At 33.4% G+C, this 25,106-nt stretch overlaps 1 protein-coding gene across 5 annotated transcripts in view; it reads left to right on the top strand.

Moving 5' to 3' along the window:
* The window catches only part of COL11A1 (collagen type XI alpha 1 chain), a 195,981-nt gene that overhangs the window by 141,604 nt on the left and 29,271 nt on the right, over nucleotides 1-25,106 (top strand). For all 5 annotated transcript variants that reach the window (XM_027571529.2, XM_027571515.2, XM_027571497.2 and 2 more), the window contains 13 exons: nucleotides 2,877-2,984; nucleotides 8,581-8,688; nucleotides 9,567-9,620; nucleotides 10,700-10,753; nucleotides 11,258-11,365; nucleotides 15,826-15,879; nucleotides 17,488-17,541; nucleotides 18,541-18,594; nucleotides 22,075-22,128; nucleotides 22,763-22,870; nucleotides 23,162-23,215; nucleotides 23,855-23,908; nucleotides 24,934-24,987. In XM_027571529.2, the coding sequence (XP_027427330.1) occupies nucleotides 2,877-2,984; nucleotides 8,581-8,688; nucleotides 9,567-9,620; nucleotides 10,700-10,753; nucleotides 11,258-11,365; nucleotides 15,826-15,879; nucleotides 17,488-17,541; nucleotides 18,541-18,594; nucleotides 22,075-22,128; nucleotides 22,763-22,870; nucleotides 23,162-23,215; nucleotides 23,855-23,908; nucleotides 24,934-24,987 (918 nt within the window). The remainder of the gene's footprint in view (nucleotides 1-2,876; nucleotides 2,985-8,580; nucleotides 8,689-9,566; nucleotides 9,621-10,699; nucleotides 10,754-11,257; nucleotides 11,366-15,825; nucleotides 15,880-17,487; nucleotides 17,542-18,540; nucleotides 18,595-22,074; nucleotides 22,129-22,762; nucleotides 22,871-23,161; nucleotides 23,216-23,854; nucleotides 23,909-24,933; nucleotides 24,988-25,106) is intronic.

The following is a 25,106-nucleotide window of genomic DNA, read 5'->3' as shown; positions in this document are numbered from 1 at the left end:
ATTTCCATGGTCTGACAAATCAAAATTGCATCTCTTTTGTATAGTCAATTACAAATAAAATATCTCAGCACTTAAATTGGATGCTTAGTTTAGATTTGATAACACTAATGAGTAGTAATCCTTTTCTGAGATTTCACAAGTAAAATGTTAAAAGAGAAATGTAATGCAATCATGTTGTACGCACCATTTTTTCAGAGAAGTAGAGATTTATCTTTAGGGATGTCACATTGTATACAATCTTCTGTTGATATTTTTCTATTACAAAAAAAAAAAAGAGTGCTTTCTTTACTGAAGTTTTTCTTTCTCTCTTTGTAATTCAGGAAACGCCTTTGCATTTCTCTCAGTTTCAGGGTCCTTGTTTTTATTCCTCTTGTTCTTCTCCTGTCTCTCTGCTCCTCCTTCCTTTCCCCTACCTCTCTCTCCCCGCCTCCTCCTTGCCCTCAACCTCAACCTCCAGGCTTCCCTTCTGACCTCCCTCTTTCTAATAAATAGGGACAAATCTTTACATTCCTCTCACTTTTAGGGCAGTACCTCTTGAACGCAAAAACACTTAGAGGACTCTACTCTCAGTTTTCTCTTCTGCCCTGGCTTCCGAAATCATTCATCCAAAGTCTTTACCTGGTTAACACTTAACACCACTTATGGTTGACTTTTTTTTCCATAAAAATACTTGATTAGGTTTCAAAAAACATTTTGACAGAGAGTATATGTTTATTATCTAAAAAAATACTAACTGCAATTTTCCTTTGCTTCTTCTTTAGTATTTGAAATATGTAATTGGTAAAAATTTAATTTTCACACAGTTCTTGGCTAATTATTATGCAACATGAGGAAGAATTCCTGGGTTTGTTTTTAAATATCTACTTCTTATAGTGCAAAAATGCCACTTCTGTTTATATTAAGTTTAAATTTCATGATTTCTTTAGCCATATTTTTAGTAAAGTTTCTCCAAATTCTATATCCTAATTTTAAGATACCCTAAAATTTTAAAAAGTACAACAGTGGTTGCAAAACAAAACAAAGAGGGCATGTTCTGCATGGAGGCCTGGGTGTTATACACAAACAATGAATCATGGAACACTACATCAAAAACTAATGATGTACCGTATGGTGATTAACATAACAATAAAAATTTAAAAAATGAAATACAAAATCACTTTTTCTAGTGTTGCTCTTAAATTATTACCAATAGTCTGGAATCTGTACTCTCTTAATTCATTTTAATTGTGTTAGCATTCAGATACCTGGATAAATAAAAAACTATTCCATGTACCTTGTGAATTTAGCCAGAAAAATAGTATCAGGAAATTGAGTAGTAAATATTTTTGTAATCTTTTGTAATCAATGAATATTTCACTAAAATTGAATTTAAAGATATTCTGATTAAATAGCCCCTGGGAGTCACTGATGCCTCCATTTGAGAGAAACAGTGGGTGGCTTTGTAGAGAAAGCATTTGGAGGAGCCCAGGATCAGAGTTTCTTTTGACCAGCTACATGATTATGATGTGCTATAGGTTTCTCACCTTTACAACTGATGGGTTACAACTGCACTATCAACTCTACGGAATGTCCGTGGTAATAAAATGACAAAATGAATGTAAAATGGATTTGTAAATTGTCAAGCACTGTGTCAATACAGATTGTTGTCATTATAATGACTGTTCTTGTGTTTATACGTAATTGGTTCTCTACCTCATAAAATATAAATTAGAACAAAGTCACTAATTCATATTTGAATAATAAAAAGATTTCCGATTATACGGGAAGTATAGTTTTAGAAAATAAGTGTTAAGGTATTGTATTTTCCAGCTTTTATAAGTCATTTCTTCTATGAATTTTGAAGATGTTATCTGAATATCTTATTAAGGAGAACTATTAATAATCCTATTTTCTAATATTTCAGATTTAATTCAATCATGAAAGAAAATGATAAATTGTAACTTAACCACCCATCTAGGAATCTAATTCAAAGACAACATTCTTGTTATTTTTTTATTAAATAAAATTGGAAAGAGTAAATAGGTTATACTTGAGCTTTATGTGATTTGGTAAATGTGTTTGCATTTCTTTTATTCTTCCTCTAAATAATGATTTCTCAAATTGTTGATAGATGGAATTAATATGAAGGCAGTATCCACACTATTATTTTTTTTAATTTTACATATTAGGTATTTTTTAAAGTAAATTAGTTGAAAATATATGGCATCTTCTTTGAAACTCAGTTGGACATACCTAATTATATGAATTATATTGCCAATGTTGGTAATAAAAACCAATGATCCCTGTCAGAGTCCAAGATAAATTTAAGGACTTATTTTCTGGGAAAAAGTCCAAACTCTGGGATAATGATTATCAAACTTTATTTTGTAAAAAAAAATTATATTCATAGTCTAATGCAACGACAATTTCTGAACTCATTTTTAGGACTTGGAAATTGTGTTTCAGCAAGTTTGAGGTGAAGCCCAGAAATCTTTTTGAGAAATACTAGTCTAGAAAATTTTTCTGCCAATCCATAATAATACAGAGAGAAAATCATATAAGTTATTTATTGGATTCATGTTTTATAAAGCATTGTGAACAGTTCTGAACACTTAATAAAGAATGATATCTGTAAAATATTGAAGATCTACAAATTAAAATTGTTCATCTTATCAATATTTTCCTAACTTCAATATCTGTGCTTAATATTGGGGCTAGAAATTAATCATTCAAATAATGAGTACAACCATTCCTATTTGAGATCTCCCATTTGTCTGAAAGTGACTTTTACATTATTTACTACACTATAAGATTCCACTATGAAATAAGTGATTCTTAAGCCAGTTCACTTTTTCCCATCGCTAATAACAAAATATTTTTTTTTCCCCATGGATTAGGGCTCACCAGGAGAACGTGGATCAGCAGGTACAGCTGGCCCAATTGGTTTGCCAGGGCGTCCAGGCCCCCAGGGTCCTCCTGGTCCAGCTGGAGAAAAAGGTGCTCCTGTAAGTAATTTCAAGGAGAAAATATATTATACTGCCATTCTGCACAAGTTATTACTTTTTATTCAAGGATATTAGTTCTTCATACTCCACTGCCTTCTCTCTGCATATGTGCCTGGCATAGAAACACACTTCTTTTTATATTTATAATAGAGAAAATTTCAAATTCAATTAAATGAGATGACATTTTCCCATACTTTATAAAACTCTAAGACCTGTGAGGGAGTTGGATATTATTAATGTAAAAGGCTTCTGATTTTCCTCCTTTTAAAAAATAAAATTGGAGTTTTGATTAAAACTATACTTTGTTGCTTTATATTAGAAAACTGTGTACTTTTCACTCTTTTTGTATTACAACTTCATATCCAGTATTTCCAAAGTCTGTAAATGAAACCCACAGAAAGTGGCTGCCCATCTCATGTAATTTGAGTTTTGATCTACAGTGAATGAGATGGGAAATATCTAACCGATTATTTTATCTTATATTTATTGGATTTAATAATTTTATTTTTCAATGATTGTGGGCTATATTCTATTCATTAGGCTTATGTTTCTTTGTCAAGATTTCTTCTCGGTTTCTGTTTCTGCTTTTATTTAGTCATATTAATTTTCTTAAAAAATTCTCATTCTCCAAGATTAAAACACAAACTCATTCAATAAATGTGGATAAAATGGTTGACCATAATACATAAAAATAGTTCAGTATTTTTGTATATATTTAAGTCTTAATATATATATATATAATATATATATATAACCTAGTTTAAACCTAACTGATTTATTACTAAGACTTTAGTTTTAGCAAGTTGCTTTCATTGTCCATGCATTTTTCTCTCACTACTGTTTGTGATATTAAGTGTTTCCAAATTAAAATGCTTGTTCTCTGTGATCTACGACCTTTCAGAAATATTAGAATGGGGTCATACCACCTGTAGATAGATTTTTTGGTGACAAAAAAAGCACTTTTATTTGCTGAGAAAATTTTTAAAGCAACATATTTCCAACTTAGTAAATATGTTGAAAATGTAGACGTTTTCTGAGATGTTAACAACTATGAAAAAATCATTCTTTGCCCCCCCTTACAAACTGTGTAACTTCCTATGGACTTTTATAGTATGTTGTGCATGAGAAAGGAATAGAAAAGACAGACTTAGGCCTTCTCATACAAGTTCACTCAAAAACCCAAGGTACCCATATCTTGGCACAACACAGTGAAGAAGGCATACAGAATAAAAAGATATACATTTCTTCTTATACAAATTGAAAATACACTAATTAGAGAAGTAAAGGATTTTATGGAGATAATATATTAAAATGCTGGGTTTTAAAGAGGTTAAATACCTTGGTTTTATAGAGAAAAAAAGGAAAATATTGAAGCAAAGAGAAAAATATGGAAAAGTTCTGAAAGTGATAATAAGAGATTAATTTTGTGAAATAGAGGACACATTATTAACAGAAGGCCTTCCTTGTAAGAGCTAAGATTTGGGCTTGGGTTTCACTGGTGATTGATGATACAATGGCTAAGAAGGGGAAAAAGATCCTCTGCCCATTTGTCCTCTCTCAATTATTCGTACCACCAACAAAAATTCCAAGATGTTCCTTCTATTTTCCTTTTGTTCAACAAATAGTTATTGAGAACAACTAAGTGCAGTGCACTGTATTAGTTAGTATTTTTGAAGAAGGTGTCTAGTTAGGGATAGTAGCATAACATGGTTATAGAAGTGTTAGGGGAAAGTACCCATTGACCTCTATGCAGAGGTTTAGCAAAAACTGATGAAACTGTTGGCTAATATGTTAAGTGCAGTCTTTTACTTCTTCCTAAATCCAAATATAAATTTGGGATCTTAACTCCTCTGAGCAACTTGTGTTATAAAAATGTTATATAATTATTAGTAGGCTAAGGCTTGCATTAGAAAAGGATAAGATGGGAAGGTCTGTGGAAGGCAAGTCCTTGGCTAACTTAACCACCAATCTACCTCCTTGGAAGGAAGAAAATGGAAAACGAGCGCCAGGAATATCCACATGACTTGCTTATGGCAGTAACTGTGGCCTAATCTCTATCCCCAAATTAATCAGTGTTAGGATTGTAAATCTGAGAGTTACGTAGAATAAGAGCAATGTTAGGAGGCATATTGTTGAATTCCCATGTTATGCAGTATTGAGGGAGGAGAATAAAGGTTTAGACTCTCCTTTAGGGGGAATCATAATGGGTAGGAGTTTTGAAAGACTCAAGTAAGAGAGAGATAGTGTAAAAGAGCCCATGAGCAAGAAACAGACTCTTAACTACAGAGAACAAACTGATGGTCACCAGAGGGGAGGTGGGGGCGGGTGGGTTAAATAGGTGATGGGGATTAAGGAGGACCCTTGTCATGATGAGCACTGGGTGATGTATGGAAGTATTGAATCACTATATTGTACACCTGAAACTAATATTACACTGTATGTTAACTAACTGGAATTTAAATAAAAAGTCTAAAAAAAAAAAAGAGCCATGAGTGATAGAAAATATATCCAGGGCACACCATCATGTAGGCCTGAGAGTAAAGAGTCTCCTTGTTGAATATTGTAAAAGATCAATAATACTCAAAGCCGAGTAAAAGCAAAAAGAGAGATGGGGACTCAGCCTGTTGGGCATTTGTGACCTCCGGGTAATTACAGTGGGATTCAAAAGAAGGCAGGTGATTAAAGGAATGGGATCGGTACATGCAGAGCAACCCCAGTAAGCCATGTGGCTAAAAAATACGGGGCAGTAGGTAGAAGTACAAGCAGAATTGAATGCATTTCCTTTTATTATGATGATACATATATATTTATCCGCTTAACCAATAATAAGAAAAGTATCAGTGAAGATTAAGGAAGTTAAGGGTGTCAGAGTAAACTAGAGCTGCCAGCTTCAGCCAATCAGAATTGGACTGGGAATTCAGGTCTATTATTTGTTTAGTTCATGATCTTGGCTAAATTATTAAATACCCCAACGCCTCTAAAAAGAAGATATCCATGATATTTTGTGAGGATTAGATGAAATTATAGTCCTAAATTACTTTGTAGAATTGTGTTAATAAGTCTTCACTGAACCATCATCATCATCATCTTGTGTGTGGGCCAGAGTTGTCATAAAAAAGGATGGGTTTTAACCAGAAAATAGATGCATAAATTGGCTTTTGAATAAGGAGGGATGGATTTGGTGAATTATAATACAAGTTGAGGGTATAGGTGCAGGCTAAATACAAGATCATGCCAAGTCAAACATAGGACATAGGGATGAGTAGCTGCTTCTGTCAAAATTTTAAGCTGAGATTCAGCTATTAACATTAGTGAAAGGGTAGAAGGGATGAAATAAAGACTGCTTAAGGAAAGATGGATGATGTTTCTGATAGTCCTGTAGATTGAAGGCCGAGAGATGCATACATAATGGAGGAGGAGTTTGTCATCTTGTAGAGTTGTAGATGAAGAATCTAAATTTAGTGTGGTGTAGAGCAGTTGGAAGATTTTTCCTGACTCCACGCAGAACAGAATCAGAAGAAATAAATGGCAGGTGGTTCTTGGCTAGAGATCATGTGTACAATAATGAAGGCAGATAAGAATTAATCTGTCTTATTTATGGGTACTCTTGTATAAAACAATCGATTTTTGGGGTTTAGGCTCTAAGGAAATCTAAATTTAAGGAAAAGTATCTGAATCAGCTGATGTGTTTAAAATGATGAAATTCGCTATGAATAACACAGCACATCTTACAAGCATAAATAGGGTGTGAGATATTGTAATATTTGATTTAAAGGTAATAAAAAGTCTCCAAGGTGACATCAGGGGTATGTCTTAAATGGTTTAAATGGTAATTAGGGCTAGTTTTGAAAGACAAGAGCATATGGAATCTAGGAAATGAATAAATCAGAGTTCACAAGTTAACTTTGTTTTATAGATAAGTTGTTATTTTTTGTTGTCATTAATAATTCAACAAATATTCCCTAAGTGGCCACTCTGGGCCACAGGCCAAAGGGATGCAATGGGTTGCAAAAACAGACAGTTTCTGCCCTCATACGATTTATTATCTGATGGGACAATTAGATAATAAGCAAAGAATCACTAAGTACGTGTATAATTACAAACCCTGGTTAGTGATATGAAAGGAAAGAATCACTAAGTACGTGTATAATTACAAACCCTGGTTAGTGATATGAAAGGAATGTACTGGTATATGTCAGCTTGTAGCAGAGGGAACTGAGCTGGAATCAGGTCTTTTGCTTGGACAGGACACCGATGATGGAGTGTAAAAGATGAAGCGGAATTATCTAGGTGAAGGGTCCTCCTAGGCATCTTCAGGCCAAGTAACAAGAGGGTCATGGAATCAGGTTTAACTGAAAAAAAGGTCTAGAGGGGTTGGAATGCAGAGAGCAAGTGCAAGGGGAGGCTAGATGCTGCTGGGCAGGTAATAGGAGGCAGATATGATGTAATATATGGTGATTAACATAACAATAAAAAATTAAAAAAAAATAAAAAAAATAGGAGGCAGATAATGGTAGGCCACACTAGCAGCATGGTGTTTATTTTTAGGAATGGTAAACGAGTAAATTGAAGAATTTTGGTAAGATGATCTGATTGTCTTTCTGATTACAGCATACAAACTACAGAATAGTTTGGAGGTAAGAATAGATGTGAGAAAGGATAAAAGGTTATTTTAGTCGTTCAAAAGAAGGCTACTGGTATTTTGGGATAAGGTGTTAGTGGTGGAGGTAAAGTGAAGTAAATATATTCAGGAGAAAAGACAGATAAAACTTAACCATTGTGAAGGGACGGGAAGTGGTAAGGGAAGGGGGGCTGGGGAGCAGGGTAACACAAAGGCAGGAACTAATGACTTGTGGATTCCCAAACCTTGTAACAAGAGAAATGAGTCACTGAGAGCAATCAGGTATATATACCTTATGCAAAACTGAGGAAATCTTGACTTTTAGGAAATAATTTATTTTAAACTCTGTAAGAACTCTTAATGGAAAATAATGTCATTATCAAGGCACTATTTTCTTGAATTACACAACAGAGGTAGACTTAAAAACGGGAAAATAATGCCATTGTCAAAAAATAAAGAAAACTAACAGCCTTGTCATTTTGAATCAGTAAAAGCAGCAATGAATTAAAATGTAAAAATCTAGGAAAATCCATGACACATTTGTTAAAAAGAGAAAAAGCTGATGCATAAAGCATAAAGTTGGGGATATGAGCAAATGCATTTTATGATTTTTTTTTGTCCCAGCTATTTCAGTAACCTCACAACTTCAAGCATCTGACTTATCAATATATAATACTTGATTAGAAAATATGTGTTTGAAGGAAAAATTCTCAGTTGAGTCTTAATTACTTTTGCGGACCATAGCCTGAGATTTAGAAATTGTTAACAAGGATGGTATTCTTAGTCAGGAAAGAATGTAGGGATCTTTGTGTCGTCATTTGCTACTTGAACATATTTTTTCTTGGTAACATTAATTTCTTTCTCAAATATGGAACCCAGAAGCTGACTGATGAAGTTGCACTTAAAAATTGTAATAAACAGCTAACTTACAGGTTTCTCACAGCAAAGTAATGGTCTGCTGGATTTTCAATACAGGGAGAAAAAGGTCCACAAGGGCCCGCTGGGAGAGATGGAGTCCAAGGCCCTGTGGGTCTCCCAGGGCCTGCTGGGCCGGCGGGCTCCCCTGGAGAAGATGGGGACAAGGTTGGTATTCTTTACCCATGTTAGTACCTCCTGTGAAAATTTAATTTTTTTCTCAAGAATCCTAGATATGTTTCTGAAGATTAGATAACAAATCTTAAGATGGCTTTTTTGAAGTGTCATACATGTTCCATGTGCTCAAAGGTTTCAGTTTAGTGTGAGTAATATTATCTATCCACGAAATAGTATGTGGGATGTATACAAAAAAAGAGAACACAAAAACAAAGGTAGGGCGGAAAATAGGAGATGCCAAAATTGCTTATTTATTTAAATATATAGCTTCTGAAATAAATGTGAAACTAATTTAATTAATTATTTGTATACACTTATGACTTGTGTCTTGGATATTGCAAAAGAAGACTTAAGAATGGGTCACATACCTGTTGGCTAATACTGTACTGAATACAGGGCTGTGTTGTTAAGTGTATGAATTTAATGTGTCTTCTAATATTATTGTGAAATGCCATAACACAATTTATGAACCAGTAATCTGATAATGTGCAACATTTTAGCATTTGGAAGACCAGAGGAAAAAATTAAGTAATTTTTGATTAATGTGTAATTATATTCTTGTAAGAATCAGTGTACTTCCATTATCAGTTTATAGTGATGATTTTTTAGACAAAATTGATTTTGTGAATTAAAAATCCAGTTGCAATATTCCTCAAAGGTCAGTTGACTTTTGGTTGTCTATATATTAGTCAACACTAGAAAGAGAGAAGCAGAGAAAACCCATGATTTTACAATTTAAACAGTGACATTAAACACCAGCACATAATTACATTAAAGTAAAACTTAATAATGGGATGATAGTGATGACAATTGCAATGGCAGGCATGACATATTAGAAATAAACTTTAACTTAAATCTTTCCAATACAGGGTGAAATTGGTGAACCGGGACAGAAAGGCAGCAAGGGTGACAAAGGAGAAAATGTGAGTTTCCTAGTTCTTACTGAGGGACATTATTCATTCAACTATTTTTTTTTTTTTTTTGCTATTAACCATGGATATTTTTCCATAGTACTAGCTACTTATAATATCCATACTATATTACCTTTTTGGCAACTATTCAGTTGAGATTCAGTCAATTCTAATTAAACCTCTTTCTGATGTTATGTATTAAGCTATGTAATAATTCCAACCCTGAAAGCCTCGCAATGAGACTAAGTCACCAAAGTTTACCCTCCATCACTTTTGCATCATTAATTCATATATCCCTGTGGCTTAAAGAGAAATCATGTCTTAGTGTGGTTATGAAAAGGATTTTGACCTGGTGGAAATGTGAAAGTGTCTCAGGTACCCCAAAGATGTATGAACTGTGCTTGCAGAATCTTTGCTTTAAGTACTCTTCCCAACAGGTGGCAGTAATTATGAACAATGACTGTTTTTCTTTAGTGCTCGGATCTTTTAAAGTGACTGATCAGTTATTTATGTAAAGAAAGGGCAGTTAAGAAGAAATATTTATGCATGTAAGACTCATAAACATATTGAGATCTATTGCTCAAAGGGAGGAGTTCTGGTATACTTAATATATAAACTAAGTTTGCATGTGTTTTCATATGAAGGAAATGCACATTTTTATATTATCACTACATTCTGTCTGTATAGAATCCCCCAATCCCAATATTCATTTAGAAGATAGTGTTTAGACAAATCTTTTAAGTGCTCTGAATCATGCGTATCTCATTAAAGAAATCTGGCATTTTGAAAAATTTCAAATATGAAACTTCAGTGTCTTAGCATAAAAATCCATTTTTAAATATCCACATTACAGATGAGAGTGCTTTCAATAATAACTAGCAATTTAAAGCTGATTGCAAATATACGCCAGTCTGAGTCTCAAGAAGTAAAACAAATAATGGTTGACTGCACTAAATGCAAAAGGTTTCTTTTCTTTTCTATAGAAATGTGGAGATGCATAATAGATTCTGATGAACCAAATGTTCTGTGCTATTATAGCTGAGGCTCTTCTGTCTTCAGTTTCAAAATTACTGATTTTTATCTCACCCCAGGGTCCTCCTGGTCCCCCAGGTCTTCAAGGTCCTGTTGGTGCCCCTGGCATTGCTGTAAGTATTCTTCTTGTTCAGCAAATTTCTGTCTCCACAGTTCCCTGATTAAATTTATGAACTGTCACATAACCAGTTGATTTTGTGTGGTGATGAGTTTCTACGTTTAACATTGAATCAAGTTTAAATTATCTAATATAATAACCAAGCTGATCTTTATAAACAAAAGATGTTGTGACTTCGTTAGAAAAAAAAATAATAACCAGTTGAAAGTACTTACTTTGTAGTAAATTCTGAACATCATTTCCCCCTAGTTAGACAGCTTTTATGCCACTTGGTATACGTGAGAATATCAAAATCAGCCATACTTCAGAAACAAAGAATGTAAACCGGACAAACAATGGTGTCTTTATAGCAGATAATGGAAATTTAATCTTTTTACTTGGTTACTTGTAAAAAGACCAGCTTCGATTAAATTAGAAATGGCTATATTTTTACGATGACTTGTATCAGAATCATGATGTTTCCAGTCAGTTTGTGATCATTTTCATGGCTCTACTCTAGGGCGGTGATGGTGAGCCGGGTCCCAGAGGTCAGCAGGGGATGTTTGGACAAAAAGGTGATGAGGGTGCCAGAGGTTTCCCAGGACCTCCTGGTCCCATAGGTCTTCAGGTAAGATGCTCTCTGCATTATGTATTCAGTCATGTCTACCTACTCCTCACACCAGCTTTTCCAGTGCACGGAAAACAAAGTAGCCTTCCTTGTTCTATGTAGGAACTTGGATACAATGTTTAGCCATAATGACTATTTTACTTAAATGTTAGCCCCACCTTAGGTATCATACCTCCTTTCTTCATTCTCATTTTGCTTCAAAATGAACTACGACATTTTTTAAGGCTGATCGTTAAAAGTGAGAGGTTAGAAGGGTGCTTTTGCAGGTCTCGCAGCAAAAAAATGAGTACTTCAGATAGCCAGCAAAAATTAAAAGCATTTCGAGAAAGAGAAAACCGCCAATCACAACTACCAACAGACACTGTCAAGAGCGAATTTTGAACAATAATAGGTAAAATAAGCAATTAACAATGGATCAGCCATTTAAAATAACTTATTTTAAATTATGATTTGCATTTTATGAAGCATATTCAAGACAAGAAATATGAAATTGCAAATCATTCAAATTTTCATTCAAATATGTCTTACAACTGGACTCTTAGGCAACACTGTGCGTAGTGGACATCTATTCTTAGTTGTTTTTCCACTCTTCCATGTGATGTTCACTGCTTCCTACAGACTTTGGAAACATCTGGCTGTCTTCTTTCACAGGCTTATTCTATACTACCTGGTGATCCTCTGGAAGATGACAAAATTTTGTTTTAAATGATATTTGGGTACCATATGGGTATGAGCTCTGCCACATTAGCAATTTTAGAAATGGTTAAATTAAATCATCTAGTTCACTGTCCTTAGCCATTTGTGAAGTCGTACAAAAGTAAATAAAAGTTGAATTTATATAAATTTATTTTTTATCTTTATTTTTATAAGTAAAGTCACAGAACACTGGTTTCTAATATTAAAAGCTTATTATATACATAATTATACAGATTATATTATAAATAATATAATTAATTATATTATCATAGTTATTATTGTTCTAACAGTCAATGGATGTCCCCCAGTGAACATGATAATTATAATTTTCCGCTTTTATTTTAATGCCAAAATAATTCATTTTAGACTTGGAAGTGCAAAAACTTCATGTTCATATTTGTGTTTACCTCTCTTATATTTATTAGACAAAAATAAATGAGCAATTATGAGTACAAAATATCAGCATGTGTGAGAAACACACATATTTGAAAACAACAACAAGGCATTCAAAATCAGATTGCCCGTGGACATGTTACCATTCATTTTCTGCTTTCTCATTTCGCTGATTACCCTGATTCTATACGGTTGTAATTTAGGAGTTTAGTTCTCATGATTAAAGAAGATGCCTTGCAGCTTGTATTTATAAAATATTAAATGAAAAATCACTTTCATTTCTACAACGTAAGAAATGTGCTCTTTGATGAGGGTGACTCAAGAAATTAGTTCACCACAGAATTGATTATATTTTCCCACAGCTACCTCTTTAAATCAGGAATCTGAAAAGATGCTAATGTAATTAACATGTTCACAATTGCATCTGTATCCTTTAACTGAGTCTTCATAGCAGAATAGATATTAGCAATTATAATACATAAATAATAATAATCTAATATTCTGGTTAAGTGATTTGATTTTTCAATTTGATGTTTATAATTTATATGCATTTGAAGAAGACCTATAGAACTATAGTTCTTGGCTTACATTTGTTTTTTTTTTATTTTATCACTTAAGTGGCAAATGATTTTAAATTGACAGACCTTTAAACAGAATATCTCCATGCATAAATTATTCCTTAGGAGAAAGTTGGGGCATATGAAAACTGATTAACACTGTAGTACCATTTAGCACATTTAGTTTCCAGCAACAAAAGAATTTGACTCATTATGTCTCTATTAATTTTAATGATAAGAACATTCTGTCTTAATCAGCTTAAACTATAACCAGACTTCATCAGAAAGAACGAAAGATTTCAGTGTTTTTCTATTGGGAGGTCTCTACTGAGCTAATATCAGGAATACTCATAGGGGGCACCTGGGTGGCTCAGTCGGTTAAGCATCTGCCTTCGGCTCAGGTCATGATCCCAAGGTCCTGGAATAGAGTCTCACATTGGGCTCCCTGCTAAGCAGAGAGCCTGCTTCTCCCTCTCCCTCTGCTGCTCCCCCCTGCTTGTTCATTCTCTCTCTCTCTCTCTCTCTCTCTCTGTCAAATAAATAAATAAAATCTTTTAAAAAAAAGAAAAAGGAATACTCATATGCATGAAAAGAAGCTGGCAATGCAGAGCTGTTTTTGTTATAGAATAAAAGAAAACTATGAACTCTACTATTCATATACTATTCAATTTGGGGATTCCAAATCAGATTTACTCTATGCTAAAAGGAGATGGAAACATAGACAAAAAAATAAGGAATGTGATTACTAATTTATGTAGTGTTTATGAGAACTTAACAAACTTTAAGAACTTATAAATTTTAAGAACTTATAAACTTTAAACTATAAGAACTTATAAGAACTTAAGGGGTGCCTAGGTGGCTCAGTCAGTTAAGCATCTATAATTATAAATATATATATATTTTAAATATAAATATAAATATAAATATAAATAAATATATATAATATATATAATAATATAAAATACAAATAAATATAAATATAAATATCAAAAATCACCATCTAGGCATTAAAGGTATTATTTTTTTAAACTCATCTTTCAACCATTTTGCATGTGCACAGTTAGGGCATAATAAGTGAAATTTATTTATTACTGTGGGTCATGGTCAAATAATTTGCAGCCACTGCAGTGTAGTGCCAAGTCAATAATTTTACTAAAGTACCAGCACAGATTTAGAGCTTTTGTGCTGTGTATTTTTATTTCTTAAATAGATTATATCTGAAATGCTATTGTACAAATATTAAAAATAAAATATGTGTAGAGTGTATAAGGTATAAATAAATAATGGTATAATACTAAAACACTAAAAAATTAAAACAATCCATAATCTTACCATATTAAAAACTCTTGCCACTTTCACTATTTCTGTCTAATAATCATCATACTTATTTTAAACACATATTTCACAGATAAATTCATACTATGCATATTTACTTATATATATTTTATTATTTATTATATATGCTTAATATTTAGGTATTAGTATCATATTAATAGTCCTATAATATTCCATTAGCTTATGTAACCAAATTGATTTAGCTATGTTTTCTATGATTAAAATTTTGGAATAATAGAGAATTTTAATTGTCATCGCTCCTGTTATAATAAACACTTTATTGCATGTAGTTTTCCTGTTGATTTATTTTCTTAGAATTCATTCATTCCTCACTAATTCAACATTTTATTGAAATCCTAGTTTTTGCCTGATCCTCTGCTAATTGCTAGAGATAAAATATTGACACTTACCGTAAAGTAGCTTATGATTGTAAGTACATAAATAAGTGGCATCGTTGTGTTTTTAGGTATACAATTCAAATATGTGCAAAGTATTGTTGAGATATGGAAGAGGAAATATAAACAATTTTGCATGGAAGAGCTAGTTCAGAAGACCAAGAGGAAGTAAAATAATTTTCCCATAAAGACATAGGTAAAATTTGAGTGTAACCTGCTCTGTGAGTTTATTCTGTAACATAAAGCCCTTCCTAAAGCAATGACACTGCACCTGATATAAAGGAAATGAATTTGAGAGAAAAAAGGAAGTACAATACACCAGGTTTTATGACCTTGTAGATTTCTAGGACTCGAAGTCAAAGTAGCAGGGTAAAAATTCAGAAGATATTTATAATCCTGGAGATGTATTGGAATAACCCTGGAATATTTATTTTCTTTTTTTTTTTTAAAGATTTATTTATTTGAGAGAAAGAAAGAGAGCAAGAGCAGCCGGGGGGCAGGGCAGAGGGAGAATGAGAAGCAGACTCCTGGGCTAAGCAGGGAGCCCATGGGGCTGGATCCCAGGACCAAGCGATCATGGACTGAGTGGAAATCAAGAGTCAGTCGCCCAACAAACTGCACCACCCAGGCACCCCTGGAGTATTTATTTTCAAAAGAGTTTTGTCAAATTGGTACATAACTATAAAAACCTCACTTGGATAGGGTGTTCTAAAATAATTTGGGACAAGATTTTTCAGAAAATCCTTGCAATGGCAGTCCTATATACTACTTATAAAAGATGGAACAAATGATTAAGTGTCCATGAATTCCCAGACTAAATTATGTATTTGGTGCTTGTAACTAAAATCAAACAGTATAATATTATACAAAACATAAATTTTATTTGTAAATATAGGTATAAGATTTTATTATATGTAGTTAATACTTGCATTGTAAGCATTTTGACAGATGACAGTTTCTGTTTCTTAGTTTTCTGTTTTTATTTGCTTTTATATCTAATTTTGGCTTTATACTAGAAATTGGCCAAAAGTTTCTTTTTAAATACATGAGTGACTTTTACTGTCTTCCTATTATATTTTCTTAGGGTCTGCCGGGCCCACCTGGTGAAAAAGGTGAAAATGGGGATGTTGGTCCCATGGTAAGTTTATATCTTTTAGGATATTATGGATATTGTGAATTTTCACATTATTGATATCTTTCTTCAGGTTTAGTAATAGGAAAAAAGTAGTCCCAAAGGCATTGATTTTTCAGATCGATACCTCCCCCTTCCTCCACCCAACATGTACCTGTGACCATTGGCGACTCTCAGCAAATATCTCTCTTTCTGTTCTCTTTCTTGCTTTTGAGTAATGTTACATATATACATGGCATTACTGGTTGATATTTTGTTATCTATATTTTTATTTTTAAGTATGTGTGTTATTGACATGTATATAAACTGCCAAACTTCAGTTCTTTATCAGTTTTTAGCTTCAGACTTTGAAGTGGACCAGGTAAAGAATAGGTAATAGTCACCCATGATTTGGATAATTAGCAAATGTTAACACAGTATTAAATATTAATTGTACTTTGCAACAAATTCTTAATTTAATAAGGAATTCCATCTGAATTAGAATGTTATAACAAAATAATTTGCACTTATTGATTCTGGCGTTCTGCTCTAAGTATACATCTAACAGTTCACTGAAACTTTGAAATATATATATTTGTTTATTGAGAATTACCTTGGATAAGGAAACAATCATCCAAGGTAATTGAAATCTATAATGAAATGTAATGGATATATTTCCTAATCGTTCCTTCTTTTCAATAAACATTGCCCCCAATTCTTACTTCCTTCAAAATATATATTTTGATATTTTTACACTTGCATTTTAGATTTTATTTTCTTCAGATATCATTCTTTTTATCACATTAAGCTAAAAAACAGGGAACATAATAAACATTGCTGACTCAAAGAACTGACTAATACTCTAAGCAGCATCAGGTAAACTGAGAGCTCCTTTCTAGGTAGGATTGCTAAGGTTCCTTGAATCATTAATGCATTTCTCTCTGACATATTAGTAATAGCTAATAGTAAGGACATTTTGAGCAATGACATTAGAATAAACTGTGACCTTTAGAAATAATTCTAACTCCCTGGTATTCACTACAGACTAATTTAATCACAACCTTGAGGTAAGGGGTCTGGCCATCAGTATTTTGCAAAAAGTGCCCTGGGGTAATTTTAATGCATGACCAGGGAAAAGAACATTTGTTTTAGAAAGACAACTAAATAGTTAATCTTATTTCAGTTCTAACATGTAGAACATAAAAGCTGACATACACAAAAAAAGAGTATACAAATAAAAAATGCTTTTATAGGATTAATAAATTCTAAATCTACTCAAGCACAATTTCTTGTTCCAACTTTGTGTTCCTTTTTTAATCTAACACTCTAGCATATTCTACTATAACATATTTCTGTTGTATTATGAATTCATTGTGCCAGATAGTAGTAATAGCCTAATTTTCTAATTTTTAATCAAATTGTTTGCCTGCAGTCCTAATTTCCCCATAGCTTTGTGTAGAAAGTCATTTGCTAACATGATGTCGTACCCATCAAGAATGACTTATAATCCTACTATGGTTCACTGGTTATGATTTTGCAGCATGAAACTTCTTTTAGTTTTCTTGATTGAAAATGAAAATATCAGAAATGCAGTTGTGTTTGGTCCTCATAAACTTTAATATTCATCTCTTATAGGGTCCACCTGGTCCTCCAGGCCCAAGAGGCCCACAAGGTCCCAATGGAGCTGATGTAAGAACTGTGAAATATGTGTTAGTTATTTTTAAGTTATTTAAGTGTCAGTATTATTTAATGGCAGATGGTATGCAAAGACACAATGGAGATAATTGCACTATTGTTAAATGTTAAGTGGACAAGAGCTCAAAAATCATCTACTCACTACATTTCATTTTACAGGAAAATAAACAGGCTTTATAGGGAACTAGTCACCACAAGTACAAAAGAAGTTCAAAGTTCACATTCGATACGTGTTAGAGAATTATGTGCATGATAATATGTGCACCTTTTACTTGTAAGGTGCTTCCTCTCAATTGTATAAAGACAGTCTCCCCCATGTTTAATAATTGACCCACTGTTCCAATATTACAGGATTTGAAATGTAATGCCATATTTATCTTACTGTCACCATTAACAAATGTATAGAATTTGATGTTATCTCTCTTCTGATTTCACAATGAAAAACTCCTTTATTCTTTTTTTCAATTGCTCTTCTGTTATGCTTGCTTTTAATTTGGTCAGGCCGGAACTGGGTAAAATAGACTAGCAGCAGATGTACTAAAAGAGGTTTTGGGTTTTAGTTCCCCTTAAGTAATATAAAGGCTAAGAAATGGTTCACACACTGTGTTTTGCATGGATTACATAATTCTTAACCAGAGTCGTACTTTGATCTACTCCAAAAATCTACAAAATTATCCTTTATTCTGGCCTATTCGATGGGCAAAGAAATTGAAATTATGTTCCTTGTATCCACCAGCATGACTAGAGTTGGAAAGTTTTCTGCCATATCTTCAAAATTCTCGTGAATTTGAAAATCACTTTAATATAATTAATTGCCAACCAGTAAATTTGGCAACTCAATAAAGGGCATCACTTTGTCCCATCTTTCAAATGATTTGGAATATTCTTGCATAAATTTCTCCTTCTTTGAGAACTACTAGACATATATTTATGAATTTCTTATTTTTATTGCAAGAATAAGGATAACTGTATACTCATTTTCCTATGCTGCAGGGGCCACAAGGACCCCCAGGATCCATTGGTTCAGTTGGCGGTGTTGGAGAAAAGGTGAGGAATGGGGCCGCCTGGGTGGCTCAGTCGGTTAAGCGTCTGCCTTTGGCTCAGGTCATGATCTCCTGGTTCTGGGATGAAGCTCTGCGTTGGGCTCCCTGTTCAGCAGGGAGTCTGCCTCTCTTTCTCTTTCTCTCTCTCTCTCTCTCCTGCTCTGCCCTTCCCCACTGCTTCTTCCTGATCTCTCTCTCTCTCTCAAATAAATAAATAAAATTTTTATTTAAAGAAAGGCGAGGAATGTAGTGATGCACAGTTTGCCACATCAAGAATTGATGACTTTGATGATATTGGCTGATATTTTAAGTGCTTCTAATAGTTCTGTCTTTCTAAGAATTTTACACATAGCTATATGAATTGCACCCCATCTACTCTAGTAGTTAAATAATGAGTGGTAATATGATTTGGGGATATCATGTTTTTTTATTGCCAGGTTTTGTGCTGAGTAGTGGACATAGGTTATTTCCTTTAATCAACACAATGATGATGGTATTATTATTATCCACATTTTAAAGCTGAGACAGCTGAAGTTTAAAGAGTTTCAATAATTTCATCAAAGTGTTGCCATTCGAAACTAAGTCAGGATCTACCCCTATGTATGTCTGACTAGACTAAGTATCTCCAACAACACTCATTCCTGAAAAAGAAGAGATTGGTTGATGTAACTGACGTAAACAGGAAAAAGGAATCCTTCAAATTACAAAAGAATTAATCATTCATTTTGTCATATTTGGAGTTACATTTTCATTACTAATAATATCACCCATCTTTGGCACTTTTCAAAATACTTGGCGTGCGCCATGATATCTGCTCTCAAAGTAGCTTCATTGTCTCATGAAAATGATTACACTTACATCTCTTTCTTTTTATGAAAATGTCAGAATGATTCTCTGAATTCTTATTTATGCATTCATGCTCATTTCTTAATAGAATTTTTAAGAAAATTGAAATTGTTATTTGTTTTATTTAAAAAAATAAGTTATTTGCCAGTTTTGAGGGATGAAAATTAAATTTCATACCATAAAATATTACACAGTGAAAAAATATAGGTTTTCTAGTTATTAATTAGATGACATAAGAAGTATAGACTTGCCCTAATCAGAAAAATGATTCTGTTGTTTGGTCTCAAAGATTTTTGACATGTCACATATTGCATTTAATTTATTTTAAGTAGAAGATTTAACGCTCAGAAAAAAGAAATGTGATAGGATTAGAATGTAGTATTTTGATATGTATAACTGCTGAACACATTCTACCATTTTGATTATAATTAATCCTATATGGTCAACCATTTAAATAGTTTCTTCACTACTAAATTAGAAGCATTTTAAAATTATTATCTAATTCTTACTGCATAAACAGTCAAATTTTTTTTCTGACTCTTTGTTTATATTTTTAAATTTAATGCTGTGTGTTGAAAACGTGCAAATGAGTTGGGATGGAATTTAAAGAATATTTTCCATTGAGCGCAGTTGTCATAGGAAAACTAGCAGCAGAGATAACTGGTCTTTGATGGCAAAACTGTAGGAGACACATGAAGACAGACACAACTTTCCTTCTTCTTCCTTCGGCATCATCCCCTTCTGGCTGTAATGTTGACTAGATAGTTGTGAGAACAAGTCTCTAGTTTTAGTTTTCTCCACCTAGAAAATTCTGAAATAATTCCTAATAAATAAATTCTAAATTTAAAAGCCTTTTCAGCTTATCTTACAGTTTCCTAAAGCCCGAGGGTGCAGTAGGAATAAGTTTAAGTACTTCAGTTACTGCTATGGTTTCATCTTGTGTTATTCTTGAAGATAAATATGGATGCCAGAGGTTTGGAGTTTGGGAAGACTCTTTTTTCGTATTGTTTCCATTTGTTTAAAGGCTATCCGGTAACACCTAGCTAACTTTGAGTCTTAAGAGAATACAGTATTGTTAACTATATTCACATTGTTGTATATTAGATCTCCAGAACTTATTCATCTTGTGTGTCTGAAATTGTGTAACCTAAGACCAACATTTCCCCATGTCCCCCACACCCCAATCCCTGGTGACCAGTATTCTATTGTCTGCTTGTATGAGTTTGGCTATTTTAAATTCCACATATAAGAGAGATCATGCAGTATACTGTGTATATTTAAAATATAAAGCATTTAAATTGGACATTTTATAGTTGATTTGAATGGCAAACTGCTTTGGTCTTATTTCAGAGATATGAATAATAGGTCATAAAAATATTACTTATATATCATTTCATCAACCCCAGATACGTGACTGATTTGTTGCTTTGTAAATAATATAAGTGTAATATTTTATTTGTAAGGTTTATCTAAAGTAACAGGTAGAATTTGCTAGTCATCTTGAAAGAGAAAATAATTTACACACAATATGACTACTAATAAATTCCTAGAAAATACTTGATATCTTCCATCACTATGAAGATAATTCAAGAAGTTAAAATATGTGCATATTCTTGAAGAATCAGAAATTAGGTACACTGAATAGCCTATCCCCTGGAGTTATGTTTATATTTAATATGATGCATTTCAAACCAGTTTATGAGCAATGGGTTTATACCAGTATTATTGGAAATAGCAGAGTTAAAAATTAAAGGGAATTCAAACCTGCCATTTTTTAAAACATTTAAAACAATTTCCACTTCAAAATTTCTAGTTCCACTGATTTTGTGTAGAAACATGGAACATGAATATACTGTGTTATTTCACTTGGATGATTACTTGAATAAAATACTATACTTTTCTCACTGTAAAACATTAGTAACAGACTTTCATAACAAAAACCTAATAGCCTAGGAGGTTTATTTATTGTCTACTGAGCTACAAAACAGCCATCCCTATTTATACAGGGAGAACATAAAAGCTAACAAATTTATAATATGTATATCCTCAAAAGGAGCAATTTTAATTAGTATCTAAGTATCTTTATGTATCTTATAATACAGGATTTTTCTGTGTTCTTAGATCTCTACTAAATATATTTTATAGGACTATCAAATACTACCAAATGATTTGCTTAGTTGCTATTGTAAAGATAAAGTAAATTAATATTTTAGTAAAAATGAAAGTTCTTTAATCAATAAGCTAAATTGTAATATGAATACTGGTACAGAACAAATACAGAACTTGTTAGGAAACATGCAGATGTCTGTTTTGTGTGGTTTGGTGGTAACTTGAGGTTAATGCTCTATTAACTAACTGATGAGAATTGTAGCATTCAGCCTACCCTGTTCTGCCTTCTCACTTGAGAAAAAAAACCACTGAGGTCAGTAATAAGAAAAGTTCCTTCCTCTTAATAAAGTCTTCTAACTGCCTTTTAAACAATATAATGATTTAAATTCTAGCTTTAAAATGTCATGGTCAGCATTGAAGACAGTTTTACAAATGTAAAAACATCATTTCTGTGTTGTTGTGGTTGTTGTGTTTATTTGTTTGTTTGCCATTTCTGTGTTTTGAAGCTCATTTGCTTTCCTCTTCATAGGGTGAACCTGGAGAAGCAGGGAACCCAGGGCCTCCTGGGGAAGCGGGCACAGGTGTAAGTGCTAGTCTATTGTCCATGTAGGGTGTTAACAGTTTGGGAATTCCTTTTTTAGGGTATATTAAACATGTAACTTAACTCCTAGCTGTAATTCAGTTATTTACTTTTCCTTCCCCATTAAAAATAATCACAAATGCAGAACCTTTTTGTTTAATAATCTTGTATATCCTGTGCGTATTTTGATTTACATAGAAATTGAAAAAAATGACATTTGTTAGACGTAAGTTAGAGCATTAAAACTATAAGCTGTTTATACATTTTTTCATGGACTGTTCACAAAAGAAACAAATAAACCATGCTACATCAAACAAACATGTATGAATTGTATTAGGATTGTATTCATTCTAATTTAGATTGGTTCAAACCTGGGGTGAATTTGACCCCCGGGGACACATTTGGCAATGTCTGGAGACATTTTTGGTCGTCACACTTGGAGGAATGTCACTCTTGATATCACACGCTGGGATCAAATTAGTAGAGACCAGGGGTGCTGTTAAACATCTTGCAATGCACAGGACAGCACCCCCCGCCCCCGGCCCCGGGAGAGTTGTCTGATCCAATATGCTGAGGCTAAGAAATTCTGATTTAAAGCTTATAAGATCTAATCGTTCTTTTTCTTACGTGGTTGTAGGGCCCCAAAGGGGAAAGAGGAGAGAAAGGAGAAGCTGGTCCGCCTGGTGCTGCTGGACCTCCTGGAGCTAAGGGACCACCAGGTGATGATGGCCCGAAGGGTAACCCGGTAAGTGAGCTCGGTCCCCTTTAAAGTGGCATCTATGTCAAAGCCACGGTGGAGCTTTTCATAGAAGGGTTAGAAATCATGAAACTCTGGCCCATAGCTGGTGAAGCTGACTTTTCATCATTTCATATATCGATTAGCATTCTCCATTAATTTCATTTTTAAAAAAATTTTCTAGCAGAAGGGAAATCTTCTCATATGGTTTTGCCATGACTTAGCTCTTAAACATCGCAATATCATGACTTTATGAAAATGTTTTTATTTATCTTCTCTCTTTTAAAAACATTGTTCTAGGGTCCTGTTGGTTTTCCTGGAGATCCTGGTCCTCCTGGGGAACCTGGCCCTGCAGTAAGTATCATGGGGAAAGAAAGAAATTATTTTGATGGGGTGGTTCCCAGTGTCTCTATTGTTAATAATTAAAGAAAATTCTTGATGACTTCGGTGGATACCCCCAAAATAGAAAGGAAAAGAAAATGTAAACCGCAATCACAGCTACAACAGAATCCATATAGTTGAGGACAGTTAGACCTATGTTGCATGATTATTTTCTTCATTTGGGTTAGTTTTCCAGACTTTGCTGGGTTGTACAAACTGAGTAGCAGCATTACTATTATTTCAAAGCTACGGCATCTTTGTTTTTATTTCAGCCTCTCCTATGTTGTAATTCCTATCTCAAAGTGTGCCATATTTGTTCATGGTGCAAGGTGCACTGCAGTTCTAGGCTAATTACATCCTCTTTCTTTTCTTATATTAACAGCATCCTGTATTTTAAATTTAATGTGGTGGCAGTTTCACAAATCTTTATCGAAAGAGTGAGAGATACCACAATCCTTAAAATACAACTGAAAGATTTTAGTAATACTTCTATCTGTCCATTTCATAATGATTTATCTCAAGGACTCAGAGAATATATCATACCTTTTTGTTTTAATAAAAGTGAACTCATAGTGAGAAATATCTGAGATCACTTTCTATTGCCCATCATAGGGTCAAGATGGTGTTGGTGGTGACAAGGGTGAAGATGGAGATCCTGGTCAACAGGTAAGTAAGCACACTATTTTTATTAGATCTTTACATAGTCTCAAGACATTTTAAAGAAATAATCAGACTTTCAAAAGCATAGCTATGTGGGTACACATTTTTTTGAAAGGATTATCAGTTATATTTGAATTTCAGTTCAAAGTCAAACCTACATGGAGTCTCTTACTTGATGTGATTTATAAGTATCCTTCATAATAAAAAAAAAATGTAGTAATACCATAGTTGTGATTTTGTCATACTATGTCAAATATAGCTATCTATCTATTTGTACTGAATAAAAAGTTATTTTAAAAACACAAATAAGGCTGAAATGAAGACAGCCATGTTATCAGCCTATCATTAGCATGACTGTACTGCAATTACTAATCTAAATGAATTCAGCATTGTATTGGACTATTACTATTATTATTTTTTTTTAATTTGAGAATGACTCAGTAGGGGCTTTGGCCACTTATGGTTATTTAGGGAGAGGTAAAGGAAGGCACAAGCTAAGTAGGAGCCAAAGACAAATCACACCCCTAACATAACATTATCTCTAGAGCCATCCCCACTGGATATTTGTAGGCTATTCTGTGTAGATAGGACACATGGTCATATCCCAATGTGCTGAGTTCTCCTTGGCATAGAAATGCGAGTTCCATACAAGAAGAAATGTAGAGGTAACAGTTTTATGGTTTCACAAATGTATGTGATGTGAGTAAAGTTATTAATCATATGATTCTGTTCATTAGTATGTCTACCGGCTGCTTGTCAGATATGTTAGCACTTTTTAAAAGAACAGTTGGAAGAAGGAGGAATTTGATTCACTTTCTTCCAGCTATGGAAAAGTTTTCCATCTGAGCTTACCAGCTCTAATAATAGATATTGAGAGAAAGTCTAGGTACCTGAAACAGAGATGAGGTTATCAAGGAAAGGTAGATGTGGGGAGATGAAGAAAGAAGTTTGGTTTCAGTCCAGATGTCCAAGAATGCTCTGAGCTATAAAACAATACTCAACTGCTTAAAAGGTATTTTTCACATTTATAGGGTCCTCCTGGCCCATCTGGTGAGGCTGGCCCACCAGGTCCTCCTGGAAAAAGAGTAAGTTCTTAAAATTCTTTATTTGAAACATCCACTCATTATCTACTGTGTGTATAAACTTACATAATATTCTTCAGCTGTAGGCAGCACATTACAATGATGCTGAAATATGTAAGTCG

The sequence above is a fragment of the Zalophus californianus genome, chromosome 4 (assembly GCF_009762305.2).
Source record: "Zalophus californianus isolate mZalCal1 chromosome 4, mZalCal1.pri.v2, whole genome shotgun sequence".
NCBI classification, from domain to species: domain Eukaryota; kingdom Metazoa; phylum Chordata; class Mammalia; order Carnivora; family Otariidae; genus Zalophus; species Zalophus californianus.
This window is presented reverse-complemented; position numbering and strand designations above follow the sequence as displayed.